Genomic DNA, 21004 nt, shown 5'->3' on the forward strand with positions numbered 1-21004 from the left:
GGTAGTTCTACTTCTGTTTTTCTTGTATTGTACGAGTGAGTGGTAGGCTTTTAGTTTGGAAAGGGGAAAATGGGGGTCTACTTCTGCTTTGCTTGTATTGTATGAGTGGCATTTTTGTTAGGAAAGGAGAGAAGAGTTGTCTTCCTCAGCCTTTCTTGTATTGTATGAGTGGTGGGCTGTTTGTTTGGAAGGTTGCAGGGAGGGGGCAGGGGGTGGTTGGGGCGGGAAGGTGGAGGCTGTTGCTTTGACTTTGATTACCACGGCGGAGCCAACAAAATAGGTACTGCTAAAATCGATACGGTGGGTGGTTGGTGGCTGCTCTGGTGTGGTTTGTTCCTTCTTTTCTTTCGAGCATCTGTTGTCCTCATCTCTCCTTCTTTTCTGTGTATGTTGGTTACTCTTGGAACACCTCTAGTCTTCGACATTTAGATGACCCATATGTGTTGCAAGTGCCATGAAATTCCTACTAAAAAGTAGTTGAACAAAAGAAATTAGTATCTGATTATCTGATATCATATTATTTATGCTAATTGAGCAGTCTCCGACATTGATCAGCATAGAGGCTCAGACATTACTAACGATATTATTACATTTCTTGTTCACACTGAAACCAAAAACCTAACGCCAGACATAACCCTACCCCAGCCCTACCCCTAACCCTGTAACCTACGAATAAAACACACAGTTTTTGGGTGACTGTGGGACACCTTTGTGTAGGCGAGGGAAAGGCCCAATAGAAAACGTTTGTATTGGTCGATAATAGATATCTAGAATTATTTATTGTAATGAGCATTAGCTCCTCCGTGGTGTAGGCAAGGCGGCATCGTGGTTGGTTAGCGGGTGCTCCTGTGTGGTTTGCTCCTTCTTTCCTCTCAAACACCAATCGTCTTTTTCTCTTTTCCTTATTTGTTGTGTGTGTTTGTGACTGCCTTGTAACACCTATATAAATATTCGGCACTTACATGACCGTATTGTGTTGCAAGTGCCGTAAAACTCTTACAAAAGCGAATCGGCGAGAAATCTGACGGAGCGTCAAGCTATGTGCTCTCTGGTCACCTGCCGTTACAGGGAGTGGGGAGGAGGAGTGGGGAGGAAGGGGGGGGGGGGTTATTTATTTGGACACGTATATACACGCCCCTTTTGTAGTCAGAGCATAGTTCAGGCAAAAAGGGGCGGATGGAGACTGATAATTGTTTGTGTCTGTTTGTACTTTCTAGTCACCTGCAGTGGGATGGATGAGGGAGAGATAGAGGTGGGAAGGGGTGTAGGGGTCTTTTGTCGAGAGAGAAAGAGAAGGGGGGAGGGGAGAAAAATAAACACACAAAATGATGAGAGGGAGAAGGGGGTGCTTTGTTGAGAGAGATCGGGAGAGAGAGACACAGACAGAGAGAAATGGGTGGTGGTGGTTAGGTCGAGGTAACTGGCCGAAGTCCTGTAGCTCGGGTCAGGGCCAAGGTCAGGGTCAATGCGGCGGCCGGCACACACACACACACACACACACACACACACACACACACACACACACACACACACAAACGGACGGATGGACGGTCTTTGTGGCTATTGTGTGTGTGTGTGTGTGTGTGTGTGTGTGTGTGTGTGTGTGTGTGTGTGTGTGTGTGTGTGTGTGTGTGTGTGGTGACAGCCAGGTGGTTTTGTTTTGTTTTTGTTCTACTTGAGCGCGGCTGTCACAAGGAGATGGTGTTTACCGATTGGTGTAGCAAGTCGGTGTGATGTTGTTTTAGTAGGAGTTTTACGGCACTTGCTATACAAATAGGCCACATTAGAGCAAGAGATTGTGGGTGATTGGCATTGTGGGTATCAAATTTCTATCGTCCTGATCTCTCCTTTTCTGTGTGTGTTTGTTACTCTCTTGTAACCTCTAATCTTCGACACTTATATGACCTTATTGTGTTGCAAGAGCCGTAAAACTCTTACTAAAACTAAACCACCTGCAGGCACCTTTTACGTCGTGCAGGGTAGCACAAGGGGGCCATCCCGAAAATGCCGTTTTGAGAAAATTGAAGGATTAGTTTTTGCCCCTTGTTCAGTTTCTTTAAAAGACAAGGAGAGTTTTCTCTATAAATAACCAAACAAATATACACCCCATGCCAATGAAACCACAAACTTCTCCTATAGGTAGGGCAATGCTCACTATTGTGATGTAGGTCAGGATTTCTGGAAACCCTCAAAATCTGGGTCAGTCCGCTTGTCCTTATATAACGACCATAATATAGTCTTGTTTCCAGCAAAAGGTGGCCTGCCTCCTTGCTGTAATTCATCAAAATATCAAAATAGCTGAACCGTCATGTTTATGTGCTTCTCGGGCCTCCGAGGTCAACAACCCACTGATAGTTATCTGAACGGGCCATCCCTGTCTGTGGGTGGTTGGCGGGTGCTCTGGTGTGGTTTGCTTCTTCTTTCCTATCAAACATCTATCGTCCGTACCCCCCCCCCCTTCTTTTTTATGTTTGTTACTCTCTTGTAACACCTCTTATCTTCTGGCGCTCATATGACCTTGCCTTATGCAGTTGCGAGCGCCGTAAAACATCTACTGAAACTAAAAAAACAGTTCCTAACAAAGAGTGAGCTTAAGAAGTCACATTTTCAATGTAAAAAAAAATGGAGAAGGGGACAAGAAAGCATTGAGGTCGCGCTATGTTACCGGGGTCGTTCAATAGTGTGGAGTTGTGAATGTCTGAAGTAGTTAGTGCAGCATAATTTTCCCATTGGGGTTTAACGTTCATCTGTCCGTCTCATCCCCCCCCCCACACGCACACACTCACGCACACACACACACTCACACTCACGCGCACACGCACATACACACACGCACACACACTCACACACACGCACACACATTCCCCCGCATCCGGCATAGAGGAAACTTAAGTTTTGTAACAGATGTTGCTTTGTGCGGATTACAAAGAGGGGAAACAAAATGCTTAAGTCAGTTTCATCTTTCACTGATATATAGATATTGATCTAGATGTAAGTGCTGAGATGGAGTTATGCTAATGAAATCGGGAAGTCTTGAAGGTGGGTGGGAGTTAAAAGTGAATAAAGTTCAATGATGGAAGGCGATGACCCCAGTGTCTGTTTTATTGTGAGGACACTCGCACGCACACACATACACACACGCATACACACGAGTGCGTGCGCGCGCACACGCACACACACGCGCACACACACACACACACACACACACACACACACACACACACCCATCTTGTGTTATTAAAGGAAAAACCTCTTTCATAATTGTATCTGTGTGGGTGGTTGGCATGTGCTCGGGTGTGGTGTGCTCCTTCTTTCGTATCAAACATTAATCTTCTTTATCTCTTCTCCTTCTTTTCTTTGTATGTGACTCTCCAGTAACAACTAATTCTTCTTTTCTTTGTATGTGACTCTCCAGTAACAACTAATTGTTCCACACTCATATGACCTTATTGTGTTGCAAGTGCCATAAAACGTTTACTTACTAAAACTAAAATTAGACTGTTATAATATAAATCGTCCTGTAGGGGTCTGTGAATCTCTTTGGTGTGCTCTGCTCCTCCACTTCTTTACTGTATTTCTGATCCAATCAGGTGATACGAGGTCACCAGTTATTTTTTTTTCTTCTTTTCTCTCCCTACTTTGTTTTTGTCTATCTTGATCTATTTCCACACAGGAAGACAGTGCGTAGGTGGTTGGCGGGTGCTCTGGTGTGGTTTGCTTTTTGTTTCCTATGTTCTTCTTTTTTATATTTGTTACTCTCTTGTAACACTTCTAATCTTCTTGTGCTCATGTGACCCTATGCAGTTGCGAGCGCCGTAAAACCTCTACTAAAACTAAAACTAAAGGAGACGGTGCAGGTGGATGGAGGCAAGGGCAGGCCCCACTTCTTTTCTTTCCCTACTTTGTTTCTGTCTATCTTGATCTATTTCCACACTGGAAGACAGTGCAGGTGGGTGGAGGTAAGGGCAGGCACCACTTCTTTTCTTTCCCTCTGTTCTTTCTGTCTGTCTATCTCTCTTTCTTCCTCCCTACACTCTATGATTGGTATTGTGTCGATGTGCTTTTCTTGAACTATCTGGAACTCCACAAAGTGTATGTCTTTTTTATTATCATTATTAGTGGCATTATTATTTCGGTAATGTTTTTTTCGTTTTGTGGTGGAAAGAGGGGTTGGCATTGCACCGCAAATCTTGCTGTTCTGGAAGGGATTTTTTTCCCTGTCTGTGGGTGGTTGGCGGGTATGGATGCTCTGGTGTGGTTTGCTTCTTCTTTACTATCAAACATCTATCGTCTTTCTCTCCCCTCCTTCTTTTTTTGTGTTTGTTACTAGGTAGGCCTACTCTCTTGTAACACCTCTAATCTCCGGCACTCGCTAAAACAATTTTTCCTGTCTGTTGGGTTGTGAATTGCTCGTTACGGAGGAGAATTGCTGAAGATTGGCTGTGCACCGCTGTATGTTATGTCTTACCCTGTTGTGCTCCTGAGTTTTCGCACGAATATACTGACTGACATGCTTGGAATATGAAAGTATTGGAAATAGAATACTTCAGTGCATATACGGAACCCTCACCTTTCTATAATTATTTACCTTTTATATCGGATGTTATTTAATGTGATGGGTCCCCTCATTTATCAGTTGTACAGAGAAATTAGATCATTACAAAGTATATTGTATTTGTTGCAGTCTGACAGAATTGTAGCATCTTTTGTCATAGTGACGCGTGCTGACAAAATGAGTTACTTCTCGGATTTTATCCTTATGGAAATAGATATGTCACGCTTATAGGTGAAGGTTTTACCATTTATAAGTATGAAATAATAAAAGGCATTTTGTACTTTAAGATTACGGCATCAAAAGAAAATCTTCAAATTTGACCTTAGTGTCCATTTTTGGCCACTATCTCCTTTTGTGGATTGCGAGAAGTAACTCGTATTTTATGGTTTGTTTAATCTATTCTGTTAGTGTCATAGGTAAATATAGTGTTGCAAATGTACAGAAGTTACAAGATAATGTGAAATAAGATACCCTAGCCCTTAGGATTTCTTCTATTTGAGTGTAAGCCTGTGGAAATGTAGGAACATGTAGGTGAAAAAGTGCAGCTGTAGGTTTAGATTCTTGGTATTTATTTTATCTTCGAAAGCAAAACTGAGTCTCTTCTGTTTTTCAACAACTCAGATCATCCACATTATTTTTTTTAATCCCCAAACTTCAATCTGATTCATCTCTTTTTATCTCCATTTGCCCTTACTCTCTGGCTTGCTCCTTCTTTCTTATGAAACATCTATCATCGACATTATCTCTGTTCTTTCTTTTCTATGTATGTTATTCTTTAATAGTAACTCTTCTTAATTTTCTGCTCTTATATGACTTTATTGTATTGAAGTGCTGTAAAAACACTTACGAAAACCAAACTGTTTTCAGTTCCTCAAATTGCCTGTATAACAAAGTAATTCCTCCAAATTCCACACTGGTATTTCCATCTCCTTTTTTGTCGTAACTCTCTGTAGTCCTGCCTGTTCCCTCCACTGACTGACCTTTGCAGGTACTGTAGTCTCTTCCTTTGCTGTACACCTGGTGACCAGAACAAAGCTGTATGTTGTTTTGTCGGTTGCTCTGGGCCTGTCTTTCTCCATGTTTTAGGGCAGCACTGGAAAAATTAAACTGCTATGAAACGCGTAATAATACAGGGTGCCTGTTGGCATGTTCAGTTCTGTGCCATTTTGAGGGCACAAAGCGACCATTGTGGCACACACCGATCGCCGTGGTTTGCTCCTTTTTTCCTATCAAACATCTATCGTTCTTATCTCCCCTCCTTTTTTCCTATCAAACATCTATCGTTCTTATCTCCCCTCCTTTTTTCCTATCAAACATCTATCGTTCTTATTTCCCCTCCTTCTTTCCTATCAAACATCTATCGTTCTTATCTCCCCTCCTTTCCTATCAAACATCTATCGTTCTTATCTCCCCTCCTTCTTTCCTATCAAACATCTATCGTTCTTATCTCCCCTCCTTCTTTCCTATCAAACATCTATCGTTCTTATCTCCCCTCCTTCTATTTTGTGTTTGTTCAGCTGTTGTAACACCTATAATTTTTGGCACTTATATGACCGTATTGTGTTGCAAGTGCCGTTAAACTCTTACTAAAAAAAATAAAGAAGTGGTCATTTTTGCTGACTGTTCCTCCTCTGTTCTGTTGCAGTGGTTGACCTGATCTACTGGCGAGATGTCAAGAAGACGGGCGTGGTGTTCGGCGCGATGCTCACGGTGCTGCTCTGTCTGGCCATCTTCTCCCTGGTCAGCGTACTGGCCTACCTGTCCCTGGCCCTGCTCACCGTCTCCTTCAGCTTTGTCGTCTACAAGAAGATCATGGGAGCCGTGCAGAAGTCCAACGACGGGCACCCCTTCAAGTAAGTACATTTGTCTCAAGTCCGTACTCGTAGTGTTCGGGAAACAATTTCAAGTAAATGTATCCCTCTCATTTCAACTGTGGTAGTGTTAGGGAAACAATTTCAAGTAAATGTATCCCTCTCATTTCAACTGTGGTAGTGTTAGGGAAACAATTTCAAGTGAATGTATCCCTCTCATTTCAACTGTGGTAGTGTTAGGGAAACAATTTCAAGTGAATGTATCCCTCTCATTTCAACTCTGGTAGTGTTAGGGAAACAATTTCAAGTGAATGTATCCCTCTCATTTCAACTGTGGTAGTGTTAGGGAAACAATTTCAAGTGAATGTATCCCTCTCATTTCAACTGTGGTAGTGTTAGGGAAACAATTTCAAGTGAATGTATCCCTCTCATTTCAACTCTGGTAGTGTTAGGGAAACAATTTCAAGTGAATGTATCCCTCTCATTTCAACTCTGGTAGTGTTAGGGAAACAATTTCAAGTAAATGTATCCCTCTCATTTCAACTGTGGTAGTGTTAGGGAAACAATTTCAAGTGAATGTATCCCTCTCATTTCAACTCTGGTAGTGTTAGGGAAACCACTTCTAGTAAAAGCTTGTTGGGAAAGGGACAGCCCTTCAAGATAGTGCTTCCTTCGCACGTCAGTGCTCATAGTGTTAGAGGCAACCTTTCAAGTAAGTGCATCCCGCAAGTAAATGCTTGTAGAGTTAGGGGCACCCCCCTTCAAGTAGCACATGTTGTATCTGTCTCAAGTCAGTGCTGGTAGCGTTACGGACACCCCTTCAAGTAGCACATGATGTATCTGTCTCAAGTCAGTGCTGGTAGCGTTACGGACACCCCTTCAAGTAGCACATGATGTATCTGTCTCAAGTCAGTACTGGTAGCGTTACGGACACCCCTTCAAGTAGCACATGATGTATCTGTCTCAAGTCAGTGCTGGTAGCGTTACGGACACCCCTTCAAGTAAATGCTTGTTGTGTTCGGGACACCCCTTCAAGTAAGTTCATCGTTCTCAAGTCAGCGCTGGTAGTGGTAGGTAAACTTTTTCAAGTAAAAGCTTGAAGGGAAAGGGATGTCTCTTCAAGTGAGTGCTCATGGTGTCAGAGACATCCGTTTATGTAAGTGCTCATAGTGTCAGAGACATCCGTTTATGTAAGTGCTCATAGTGTCAGAGACATCCGTTTATGTAAGTGCTCATAGTGTCAGGGACATCCGTTTATGTAAGTGCTCATAGTGTCAGAGACATCCGTTTATGTAAGTGCTCATAGTGTCAGAGACATCCGTTTATGTAAGTGCTCATAGTGTCAGAGACATCCGTTTATGTAAGTGCTCATAGTGTCAGAGACATCCGTTTATGTAAGTGCTCATAGTGTCAGAGACATCAGTTTATGTAAGTGCTCATAGTGTCAGAGACATCCGTTTATGTAAGTGCTCATAGTGTCAGAGACTGTATTATAGTGTCAGGGATGTACATTCTAATAAGTGTTTGTGTAGTGTAAAGGACGTCTCTTTTAAATAAGTCTTTACAGTAAAAGGGACTTCCCTTCAAGTAAGTGTTTATTTAGTTAAAGTCGTGCAAGAGACACCCCTCTTAAGTGTTTGTGTAGCATCTAGGACTGCCCTTTTAAATAACGACTCACAGTGTTAAGGGACGTCCCTTTTAAATAACGACTCACAGTGTTAAGGGACATCCCTTTTAAATAACGACTCACAGTGTTAAGGGACATCCCTTTTAAATAACTGCTTATAAATACAGTGTGAAGGGAGTTCCCTTCAGGTAAATGCTTGTGCAGCGTAAGGGACATCCTTAATTGTGGAATTTCCTTTTTTCTCCTGTTGTGATCCCCAGAGTACTGCTGGAAATGGACATTGACCTGATCTACAATGACCTTTTTTTCTCCTGTTGTGATCCCCAGAGTACTGCTGGAAATGGACATTGACCTGAAGGAAGAGAAACTGAAGACGGTCATCCAGACCCTGCTGAACAACATCAACAAGACGGTCAACGAGCTCCGCCGCTTGTTCTTCATCGAAGATATCGTCGATTCCATCAAGGTACAAACTTTTTGTGCGTCCCTGTTTTTGAGGTCCAGAGAGCTTTGAGGTTACCGGTCAATAAGATAAGAGCAGAGTTGTCCTCGCCGATGAAGATGGCACTGCTTCAACGAAGATTCACATACCAGATGTGATTTGAGATCAGTTTTTCAGAACAAATTTTCTGAGTTTTCTGACCACCCAGTTGTATATGTAATACACATGTTGAATGAAGACGGCTTAGCAAAGACACAATCTGTGACATAAATGTAGGCAGTTTGAATGGGGAAACTGACTGTATGTGGCTTGTTATTATGTGCAGTATTGAAGGAGATTGAGACCACTGACACTCTCTCATAAACTGTTTGGGGGGGGGGATGTTTTTCAGGAAGAAATTTGTTCATCCTAATTTTGTGACTGTTTTACTTTAAATCTTTACCAGTCTTATTTGACTTTCCGCAACGACTGGCAAGTTTGGGTTTTTTGTAATAGTTTTAGTTTTAGTAAGAGTTTTGTGACACTTGTAGACTTGTAGCACAAAGAGGCCATTTAAGTGCCGAAGATTAGATGTGTTACAAGAGAGTCACAGACAAAGAAAGAAGGAATAGAGTTAGGAGTGATTTATGTCGAATAGGAAAGGAAGAGCAAACCACACCAAAGCAGTAGCTAACCACCAGCTGGACTGATGGTAGAATAGAAAAATGTTTATTTGACATGTTCTCTTTCCTGTTTCACATCAGCTGTACTGACTTACGAATAGAAAAGTGTCTGGTATATTTGACATGTTCTCTTTCCTGTTTCACACCAGCTGTACTGACTTACGAATAGAAAAGTGTCTGGTATATTTGACATGTTCTCTTTCCTGTTTCACACCAGCTGTACTGACTTATGAATAGAAAAGTGTCTGGTATATTTGACATGTTCTCTTTCCTGTTTCACACCAGCTGTAGACTTATAAATGTGGGTGGTTGGCGGGTGGTCTGGTGTGGTTTGCTTCTTCTTTCCTATCAAACGTCTATTGTCCTTATCTCCCCCTTCTTCTTTTTTTATGTTTGTTGCTCTCTTGTAAGACCTCTAATCTTCTGGCGCTCATATGACCTAATACAGTTGCGAGCGCCGTAAAACCTCTACTAAAACTAAAAACCTCTACTAAAACTAAGACTTATGAATGGAAAAGTGTCTGGTATATTTTACCCATTTTCTTCCCTGTTTCACACCAGCTGTACTGACTTACGAATAGAAAAGTGTTTATTTGACATGTTCTCTTTCCTGTTCCAGTTTGGCCTGATGTTGTGGCTCTCCACCTACATCGGATCATTGCTCAACGGCATCACTCTTGTTATCTTGGGTACGTACGCAAGTTTGCTTTATTTGTCAAGCCTTACGATTAAGATTTTTAAATGTGATTTCTAAAATCATCATTGCTCTCTGATCCTTCACAAACATCTATAATTATCTTGAACGTCTATATGTAACAGTTATATTATGTTATAACAATTATATACATAATACACTATTGGACACTATCATACGCACATTTTTCTACTCATCAGATGGCATTAATTACATAGATATGGGCAAGGGACCAAAAAAAAGAGAAGAATTTTAACTGTGTTCTCAGCGTAAATTACTACGTCTGTGAAGTAGAGGTTAGGCACTTCACTGTCGCACGCAGGAGACCCGAGTTCGAATTCTTGTGTTGGGAGAATTATATTGAGTATCTCAAAAATCTGTTTGCCGGGATGCTGTATCTCTTGTCAGCCTAGTCTAGGTTGGCCCTGACAGGCAGGTTCAAAAGCCTGTCTCATAAATTTCCTAAATTGTGTCTATGGGAGCTGTTGTACACCTACAATTTTTTCAGCTTTGCCCTATCCGTAGCCCTGGGGTCATTTTGTACCCCCGGGATTGTATTCTTCACATTTTAGAATACTTCTAGTATGAAGATCTCTTTGAAACTACCAGTATTTTTCAAAAAATCATTTTGACAGACTTCTATGCAAAGCGTACGGATCGGATTAACGAGTAAATTTCCTCTTTGGAAAGTGGTGGCACAGAGTTCCCCACGTCGTGTGGATACGATAGTAAAACACGATGTACGGATAGGGTTAAATGATGGCTATTTTGTGTCATTTAGCGGAAGGTACCATTGTTCTTGTGACATTGACATATTTATTTTAATTTTCCACCTTTCATATCTTTGAGGAGGCTCTTTAGAAGTTAATAGAAATGGAAGTTTTATCTTTTTAAAAATGTATATTTATTAGTAGCATTCCTGTAATGCATTGCTGCTGGATTTTCTGCGGGAATTGCGCAAATATTTAGTTTGGTCTTTATCTTGGTACAGAAGTACTACTCAAACTAAACTCCTTTTCCTTGTTGTTGCTGATTGTTTGGTTTTGCTTTCCTGTGTTCCAGCTGTGATCCTCCTGTTTACCCTGCCAAAAGTGTACGAGACATACCAGGTACGTGCTCAAACGATTTGGATAAGATTGTATCTCTTTGCTTCGACAACTTAGATGAATCACATTAGGCTATAATAGCAGAAACAGATTTTGATTATAGGCCTAGTACGATATATAGTAAACATTGTTTGACAGATCACGTTAGGGCATTAAACTAGAAAATGATTTTGATTACTTTATTTTCTTTCTGAATTGTTTAATTAATGCTCGAAAAGATTTCTTTGTTTATTCAAATACAGACGCTGTCTTAATGCCGAATTGAGGTGTTTTGTTTTCTTTTTTGCACATATAAATTTATATATGATATAAATGTATAAATACAAATTTGTTTTTTGTTCAGGTTCAGATCGACCAGTATGTGGGGCAAGCTAAAGCACAAATCAACAACGTGTTGACCATGTAAGTCCTGGCTCTCTGTCATGACATGAGTGTTTCTGTGTTTGTCTGACATCTCTGGGTACATGATATGAGTGTTTCTGTGTTTGTCTGACATCTCTGGGTACATGATATGAGTGTTTCTGTGTTTGTCTGACATCTCTGGGTACATGATATGGGTGTTTCTGTGTTTGTCTGACATCTCTGGGTACATGATATGGGTGTTTCTGTGTTTGTCTGACATCTCTGGGTACATGATATGGGTGTTTCTGTGTTTGTCTGACATCTCTGGGTACATGATATGAGTGTTTCTGTGTTTGTCTGACATCTCTGGGTACATGATATGAGTGTTTCTGTGTTTGTCTGACATCTCTGGGTACATGATATGAGTGTTTCTGTGTTTGTCTGACATCTCTGGGTACATGATATGAGTGTTGCTGTGTTTGTCTGACATCTCTGGGTACATGATATGAGTGTTTCTGTGTTTGTCTGACATCTCCCCTCCTTCTTTTTTGTGTTTGTTACTCTCTTTTAACACCTCTAATCTTCGGCACTTGTATGACTTTATTGTGTTGCAAGTGCCGTTAAACACTTACTTTTTAAAAAATACTCTTTATGTTTATCACCGATGTTCGTATTTTCTCAAATGCGGGATTGGTCCCCTCAGTATATTTTGAGTGCCAGTAGAGTGTCAGTCATACTTGCCATGTGGGTGGTTGGCGTGTGCTCTGATGTGATTTGCTCCTTCTTTCCTATAAAACATCTATCGTCCTTGTCTCTCACCCTTGTCATGTATGTTACTCTCTCTTGTAACACCTCTATTCTTCAGCACTTAAATGACCTATTTGTGTTGCAAGTGCTGTAAAACTCATACTATGTGAGTGGTTGGCGGGTGCTCTGGCGTGGTTTGCTCCTTCTTTCCTATCAAATATCTATCGTCCTTATCTCCCCTTCATTTTTTAAAATGTTTGTTACTCTCTTGTAACACCTTTAATCTTCTAGCGCTCATATGACCTTATGCAGTTGCGAGCGCCGTAAAACCTCTACTAAAACTATGACCTTCTATTTGTGTTGCAAGTGCTGTAAAACTCTCAATAAATCAAAACTATGATGCCATGATCTAATAGTTGTTTGTTTCTTTTTTTTCCCCCTTTTCCCCCAACACAGTGTTCAGAGTAAGCTTCCTTTCTTGAAAAAGAAGGACAAGGCACAGTAAAGCCGGAGCAGCCATTGCTATATATAGTTAGTACATAACACCATGAGAATGATCTCCATCTAGAGACTACCACCATACACAGCAGGACTTCCCACCACCTCCACCTCCACCTCCACCTCCACCAGGGTCTCCGCCACCACCAGGAGGCTCCACTGCTGACAGCCAGGAGTAGCGTCGTCCAAAGAGTAGAACAGAAGCACGTGTCCCGGGGCTTTCATGTCGTCCGTTGGCCATCGCGGTGTAACCAGGCGCTCGTCAAAATATCGAGTGGAAGAAACCCCACATTTTTTTTCCGCCCATTGGAAAGTTTTAATGGGCTGTAATGTGCATTTGAAAACACATTTCTGTTTGGATTTTACTAAAAACATAGATCAAAGACACAAAGACTGTAAAAATTTGCAGTTTCTAAAGACACTCAAGCTTTGGAAATTATCAAATTTTGCCCGCCATTTTCTCACTAGTTTACCTCTGGCTTCAGGGAGCCTCCGCCTCCTTCAGTCGCAAATATCTCAACTTCTTTTCATGATAGATTTTGTTTCTCTATGAAAAGCATGACAAAAGAACCAGTTTTGAGATTGTACCAGTTACTCTGTATTATATTCCCAAAACTTGACGAGCGCCTGATTCCACAGCATCGTGACACACGTGTGAAATACGTTAGAGCTCTTCTTCTCCGCCAGTTTGATGACCCTGACTGTGCTTGCTGATTCTATTACTGTTACTCTTCTTCTTCTTCTCGGTGTGCATGATGATGTAAGTGCTGCTGCTGCATAAGTTTAGAGTTTAAATATTGACCATGTACCTACCATGTTTAATGTCGATGTTGTGATGGCTTCTTTTGTCAAGTTCGACGTACCGCTAACCCATAGGTTTGACTAGATAGTAGATATTTTCTCATGCGTTGGGGAATTTTCTGGAAAGAAATTCTCTTGTGGACTGTAGGGAAGTACGAAGAAAAAAGATCGTTAATGAAGCTGGAATATAATCAGTCGAAGGGTGGGTTTATTTATCTATCGCCAATGCAACTCATGATATTGTTGTTTGAACCATTTTTTGTTTTTCTTTTAATGTGTTATGGCTTGGATTTTTTTTTACCTCCATCCCACTCTTGCTGCCTTTAATGTGTACCCTAATGACATGGTGGACTCCCAACAAATCAAAATGATGCGAAATCATTCTTCTTTACCGTGCGTGTATTTTTGTCTTTCTGAATGGTGCATAGTTTTTCTCACTCACTGGGCATACTACGTGTGCTCTTGTGTGGTGTGTGTTGGGGAACTATTCCACTGTAGTTGTTTATTATACTCGATGTTGTCCGTAGTCTGTTTGTCTGTCGTCTGTGTCTCTCTCTCTCTCTCCCTCCCGGGGGGGAGGTGGCTGCAGGCTCGTGCTTCTCTCGGTACGTACGTTGTGAGTGTCGACTCCCAATACGTCCTTATTGTTGTTGTTGCCAGGGTTCTTTTCTTTTCTGTCTTTCTTTCTTTCTTTCTTTCTATCTCTCTCTGTGTGTAGGCGTGTCGGGGCGGAAGTTCTCGACATGTGCCAAATTTGTGCTGTTGTGAAGTTCAAGGTCTCTCCTCTTAGAGCAATATATGGAGACGAGAAAAGTGTTTGTTTTTTTCCCTTCCTGGGAATCGGGAATTATTTTAATGCTGTCTTGTTCTTCCTGACTGACCAGGCACCTGATTTGTTAGGATCTGACGTGTCAACGGTCAAGTTCTTGTTCCTTTTTCAAGCAAGGCTGACATTAGCCATCCGTACATCGTTTTCATTGTGATGTTTTGAGTTTTATATATATATATTATATATATATACACATATATTTGTGTACGTCAAAAAGCGGACTCTAGCTACAGGAAAAAAACGTACAGTTCAGTCAAGTGTGAATAACATGGATTTGCTATACAAAGGGCGCATGTAAAGATTCTTATAAGTAGTATTCATTTGTTTGTGATAATTGTGCTGGTACGTTGGAAATTGTTGTGTGATGTATTGGTAAATTTCCAGGCATATTTGAATTGCAGGTGAAAGGTTTTTAATGTGAGAGTGAGTGGTTTTTTGATAACGATGACTATTTACAGTGCTCGATAGTACTTGCCATTGTTACTTGTGGCTTTTGTATCAAAGAATTGGCATTCTTGATTCATTGTAACATCTTTTGTTTGGGGGTTTTTTCTGCGTTTTTATTTTGTTTTTTTGTTTTTGTTATTATTTTGACAGTCACATGACACCTTCTGAGTTTGCCAGTGTGGCTGTTGTGTGCACCGCCTGTAGACTCAGCTCTCTCAGCGCCCGACTCTTGTCTATTCTCTGCCCTCCCTGCTTCGATAATGTGAAAGGATGACATTGATGATCTCATGCAAACTCCCCCTACAGAATCAGAATATTGCCCTTCTCCCAGCCCTCATCTGTCCGTCTGTCTGTCTTTAGAGAGTTCTGGCTTTTGGGGGAGGGGGTTAGAATCTGTTTAGGGGTTTTTAATTAGCACCACTGAGTACCGCCTTTTTTATAACGGTGGGAAATTTGGTGCTTTGTGACATACCAAAAAGAACATAAACCTGTATTGTGACTAAAGTCCAAAGAAATTTATTAGTGTCAATTGCCATTTTTTTTCCCGTTTTCAATTCATTTTATTTCCTACCCGTCCCTTTTGGCTGGATAACAAATACTTGTGCAACACATTGCGTTTTTCCATGGGTTTTTGCCCTAGTGTATGACACAGTATGAGGGGTGTGAGGGACAGAAAATGTAGCTCACTCAGACCCCGATGATTCCTGGGTTGGGTTTACGCGGAACAGACCCACTTCAAATCTCAACTGTAATTTTTCCATCTTTATGCACAGAGTGATATCAGAATATCCAGATTTTGGTTGGATTTTTTCTTTTCTTTTTTTTTTTTTTTTTTTCTTAAGCGATTCAAAAAAGAATCGGGGCTGTACTGATTTGAGAAAACAAAAACACAAAAATGTATGGAACCCGTTATTGTAAAGAGTAAAGCTAGTCTTTGTGATTCTTTGGTGGGGTTTTCTGTGTTTTAGTTTTGCCGTATCATGGTATATAATAAAGTTCCTGCTTGAAATGGATAAGATTTTTACTCTAATATATTGGTCTGTGAAAGAGGTTAGGGAGAGACGGTTGATATGCTGCAATGCTCCTCTTGATGTTTCAATATATAGCACTATTTTTCTCATCATTGGCTACCCACAATTAAGAATGTTCTATTTTTTCTTCATTTCCTAGCAATATGTTATTGCTGTGTTATAACATGCTTCTTTATACCTCCGTGCTCTTCACTAATGAGAAAGAAAAAAAACATGCTTACTATTAATGTGTAAAGTTATGATTATTTAACTTTTTGAACTGTTAGTCAGTTAGTTTACAGTTAACATTGTGCTGAGGATATTCGAGATAGTGTGTTTTACGACTTGGGTCTTCCTCTGCTTCGTAGGTTTCTGATGTAGTATATTCCAACTCATCATCATAGGTTTTTATCCCAGTTGAAAAGGGTACAGAGGATATCTCTACTCATAAATCTGAGCTGTGTTGTTTGTTGTGGCATCTTGACCATTGCTGATGTGGAAAATATTTGGCTTCAAGTGAGATTATCGTAAGCACCAGTTGCTTGGAAAAATTAACCAGCTGTCTCGTTGAAGGGGCGTGTATCGTCCAGGCTTTGGATTCTTTGTGCCATGCAAAGTTCACGAATTTTTACTACGAAATTTCTGGCATGTATTGAGTTTGTTTTTTTGGAGATGTCAAGACAACACTCACCCCCTTTTTTTTTTTCAAAGTATAAATAAACGTGAAATGTGTCAATGTGTTGTTTTTTCTTTCTTTTCTTTTTTTCCTTGTACTCGTGTGTATTGGTCGTGTAGGCCTGATTGTTTTTTTAGTTAAAGGAGAGGAGGAAGTGAATTAAGGAACTCCAGATGATCGTTGCTATCATGTATACAACTGAAGTTTACAGTGTTCCAAGAATTTCACCGGTTTCTACGTTCCTTTTTGTACTTTTAGTAAGAGTTTTAGGACACTTGCAACACAATAAGGTCATATAAGTGCCGAAGATTAGAAGTGTCGCAAGAGAGTAAGAAACATTTAAAAAATGATGGAGAGATGTTGTTTTCAAATCCCTTTAGCTGCGAGCATTTCGCTCTGGGCAGCGCAAGGTCCCCCTCAAGAAGGAGGAGAAATAAAGATGATAGTTGTGTGACAGGAAAGAAGGAGAAAACCACACAAGAGCACCCGCCAACCACCCACCTACATTCCTTTACACATGCCATTTTGGCAAACGAAAGATAGTAGGTGTGGTTGTTTTGGAGACCCGTCCTTTGTTGAATTGGTTTGGAAACATGAACAATTTGATGTGTGTGGAAATCAACTCCTCCTGTGTGGCCCATGATACCCGGCTAGCCAGATTATGCATGTCTCATAACAGTGAAGCCAGACCTAATGAATCCCCTTTGTTACTGTTGAGTAGTGTTAAGTGAAGTGAAATATATATATGTACATGTACTCGATTGCCTCCTTTGTTTGATAGGCCTACCATAGAGATAGAGAGAAGGGGTCTCGAATTTAAACTATCCTCACGGCTCCTTGAGGAAGAGTCTGGGTGAGCCTGGGCGCATCAAAGTATTCCACATTTTAAAATTCAAATATAATTTTTTAAAGTACAATGATCTAATTATCTCAATCTCTCTATTATTTATTAATAACAGCAGTTCAGAACATGAACGGTTATTCAGGAATCAGAACATGGGCTTCTGGGATCAAACTTTATGTGAGATACACGTGAGGATTATACTTTGTACTGACGATACTACACTTTGATGTCGGGTGTAAGGGACACAAAATGTCCTCTGAGTTTAGTTTTAGTAACGCAACTGCGTACGGTCATATGAGCTCCAATGTGTGGATGTCAACAGAGAAGTGCAAATGGGTAATCGGGCTTACTCTGCTCACTTCTCTAGCCTCAACAGCTTAATGTCTGCTTCGACGATCAAGACACCCCGGAAATAGCAGTTCACAAGAGAATGACAAAACATACAATAAAGAAGTAGAGGGAAAATGACGACAGTAAGGATGAGGAAAGAAAAGCAGCAGTTCCCAATATGTTTTTCCGGCACAGTATGAGCATGAATTGATAAATCAGCCCATTTACCATACAACTGTGCATAAGAACATGTTAATAGCCCCCCCCCCCCCAATTGGGAATGGCCAAAAGACAACTTCAGTCAGTAGCACAGCCCTAGTTTGGCCAGACATGCTGGATACCCTCGAGAGTCAGACGTCAGATGTGGAACAAGTTTTCCCTTCTAGCACATGATGTTGATTGCAGATTACTTATAATTATAGATACATGTAGTTGAGATAGTCTACAGTGTATACTTCCCAGGAAGTTGAGATTGCTTCAGAATGATGTGCTTAGGTCTGCTGGGGTAATGAATATAAGATTGTAAAGAGCATATGGCTTGTTTTTGAGCTTGGAAATGGCTATACAATTAATACTATCTCTATCTACTGGAGTGGGAATGGCTATACAATTAATACTACATGTATCTCTATCTATTGTAATTATTGTCTAAGATAGTGCATAGTGCATTTCCTTTCTTGAAAATAGACTCCATGCGCTGTACAATCTATTACTGTCCCGATTGTGCTGAAAATATTCGCAAACATTCTCAGGGCTCTCCGTTAGCTCAGCTGGTACCATACTGGAATGTAGACGGATGGTTCTGATTCGAATCCCAGACTGGGCGGATTTTTAAAAAAAACTCAGGTCGATTTGTAGAGTTTTTAAGAACCAAGGCTGTCAACCCGTCTGGTTTTGTCCTATCTGAGACAGACGTTCGATTCGGATGTCCCGCCTCTTGAATAACCTAATCGTGTTGACAGATCAGCACAATACATACATGTAGGCCTACAATACAAGGCATTCTCAGTGTCTTAGAAAACTCCTAGTGCAAGTGCCATTTTACCCAAATACCGATGCACATGTCCAAGTGGGACATACACTTACTATTTACTTATTTATTTATTTATTTATTTATTTATTTATTTATTTATTGTTTATTTTTATTTAAAAAAATTTTTTTTGGGGGGGGATGGTTTGCGGCGCTCGCAATGGCATAAAGTCATACATATCGATCTGTCCCCGCGGTTTTATGCGAAAACAATTTCTGAAATTCAGTGAAATTAGGTAAACTGAGGCCAAAAAAATGTGAAATTATGCAATTCTGTTTATAATGATAAAGGAAAATAATCAGAGATTATGTAAAAAATGATCAAATTTTGCTAAATTATGCGGGGTGCATAAAACCACAGTTGCGAGCGCCGTAAAATCTCTACTAAAAAAAACAAAATAAAACCACAGGGACAGTCATATGAGCGTGCAGGACACACCAAACATTTTCAGCTGGTAGGAAATTTTGAATTTTGCTCGGGTGGCGGCCGAAGTCTACTCTTATAAATTTGTGACCACCAATGGATTTTTAATGTGCGCAACTTGCACAAGGGACATTAGAGATTTTTCGCCCTTATCCGAGAAGGCTAGGTGTAGCTAGCCTACCAGAACATCAGAGGTGTGGCTGAAATCCCAATACATGCATTTAATGAAGTACATGATAGTAATGATGTAGGATCCTCATCTGATATCTCTCTCTCTCTCTCTCTAATATATATATATATATATATATATATATATATATATATATATATATATATATATATATATATATAATTTCTCATACCCTCTTACATTAACATTATTCTCTCTGTTTCTCCCCCTCCTCTCGCTCACTATCTCTCTATCTATCTCTCCTCCCCTCACTCCTTTCTCGCTCTCTGTCCCTCTCTTATTTCACTCTCCTTCTCCTTCTCTCTCCTCTCGTTCTCTATCTCTCTCTACCCTCCCCCCTCTCTCTTTCCTCCCCCATCTCTCTCCCTCCTCTTCCTCCCCCTCCTCCTCTTGCACGCTCGCTCTCATCCCCCCCCCCCCCCCAATCCTCTCTCTCTTTCTCTCTCACACACCTTCATTCACACGCTAATCCCGACACACGATAACTTCGCAAAACTCTTACAGATCTCGACAAAAGTTAACTTCAGACTTTTACCAGAGACTGTGCATATCGCACTGACTAAAAATTAATTAAAAAAACAATAGCCTAATTATTGTAATGTAGCCTAACCGTTCGTTAGAAACAGGCAGTGTTATGTCCCTTCGAACGTGTTCATTGATTTGAAAAAAATCTAATTTATCATCTTTACATTTCATTTGGAATATTTTTTTTCTTTAAGTTTTCTCAATTATATAAAAAAAAATATATATTAAGATTATAGTTTTAAAGATTATTAGAGAAGGTTTTTATGCTTAAAAGTGATCGATTTGGATTGTGTATTATTTTGATTAATCAATGCTCTCCAATATTGGAGCTCTCCAACGTTCTAAAACCAGGCGTTGTATACGGAGGAATGAAGTACCGAATCTTCAGGAACGTGTGAAGACGAGTGTTGGTTGTTTTCCCATAACTTTCTTCTTCACCACATATTTTGTAAGATTTATTCTGTTTTTGTGATACCTTTTAATCCAGTTGTTCAAAGGGAGCATTTGCAAACAGCTTCCTATTTGTTATAACATTACTGGGGGAAAAGCATAGTTCGTTTTAAGTTAGATCTACGTGATGTCTGTGTGGTGGTAGAATAGAGAATCAGTCAGTTTTCTAGAATCCAGTTCCAGTAACTTCTAGAGAATTTGTTTTGAAAATGTGGACTTGTATTTAGTTGCTTACTTTGATTTTACTCCCATTTAACATCCTTGACATTTTAGATGGTTGCACAGGTTTAGATTAGATAGTTAAGTATTCGGTAAAGTATAGCAGCATGAGACATTCTTCTGTCATCTGTCATGTTTTCTTGGTTCTTTCTTTATTTGTGGGAGTGTACACACACAGTCACACAGCTGTCAGAACTGAGTGAGAGGTGGGACTAGTTTCTGTAGACTTAATTATCATATTGTTATGTTGTTTTGCTTCTCTACTACACTACTCACAGTTTCTCCGACGGAGGGCTAAGGGCTGCTCTTAATTGTTCTTGAGACTCTAGCTCGGGCTTGACTTCCCTTTTCCATCAATTTGATCTGCTGCCTGTTCCCTGGTTCTGTCTGTTAGAAGGTATGTGAATTCGGTTCCTGTGTAGGGAGGATTTTCATGGACTATCTCCGTCTTTCTACTGAGACCCTAATGAAGACAGTATATAATTACGATATACGAAGTGACTATTTCTCCGAACGTTAGGAGAAATAGTGCCGATCTTTATTTCTCCGAACGGTTTCCGGCTTCCGGTCTCGTGATTTTTTGCCTATTTATTGCGAGAGTTCGGCGCCATATTTCATTCTGCCATTCTGCCTCTGGCTCTGGTCTGGGAAGGAACACCACATGGCAAGCCCGCCTACATACAACCTTCAGTAACACCCACCACGCACCCACCACCATCCTGCACATGTACATACACAAACTTAT

At 40.5% G+C, this 21004-nt stretch overlaps 2 protein-coding genes across 5 annotated transcripts in view; both read left to right on the plus strand.

Annotated features, from left to right (window-relative positions):
- Positions 1-16311, plus strand: part of LOC101861198 (reticulon-1-A) — a gene marked incomplete in the record, with an annotated part of 58845 nt that extends 42534 nt beyond the window's left edge. For both annotated transcript variants that reach the window (XM_005095122.3, XM_005095124.3), the window contains 6 exon segments: positions 6201-6408; positions 8321-8459; positions 9717-9786; positions 10854-10900; positions 11241-11299; positions 12443-16311. In XM_005095122.3, the coding sequence (XP_005095179.2) occupies positions 6201-6408; positions 8321-8459; positions 9717-9786; positions 10854-10900; positions 11241-11299; positions 12443-12491 (572 nt within the window).
- A 3623-nt stretch (positions 16312-19934) lies between these two features.
- LOC101861880 (WD repeat-containing protein 92) overlaps positions 19935-21004 on the plus strand; it is a 13929-nt gene continuing 12859 nt past the window's right edge. For 2 of the 3 annotated variants that reach the window (XM_005095125.3, XM_035968905.1), the window contains exon 1: positions 19935-20038. The gene's annotated coding sequence lies outside the window, so the exon portion shown is untranslated. Of the gene's footprint in view, positions 20039-20537; positions 20657-21004 lie in introns of all 3 variants that reach the window. The other variant, XM_035968904.1, reaches the window with a different exon arrangement.

This window comes from Aplysia californica, unplaced genomic scaffold (assembly GCF_000002075.1).
Source record: "Aplysia californica isolate F4 #8 unplaced genomic scaffold, AplCal3.0 scaffold00096, whole genome shotgun sequence".
Classification (NCBI taxonomy): Eukaryota; Metazoa; Mollusca; class Gastropoda; order Aplysiida; family Aplysiidae; genus Aplysia; species Aplysia californica.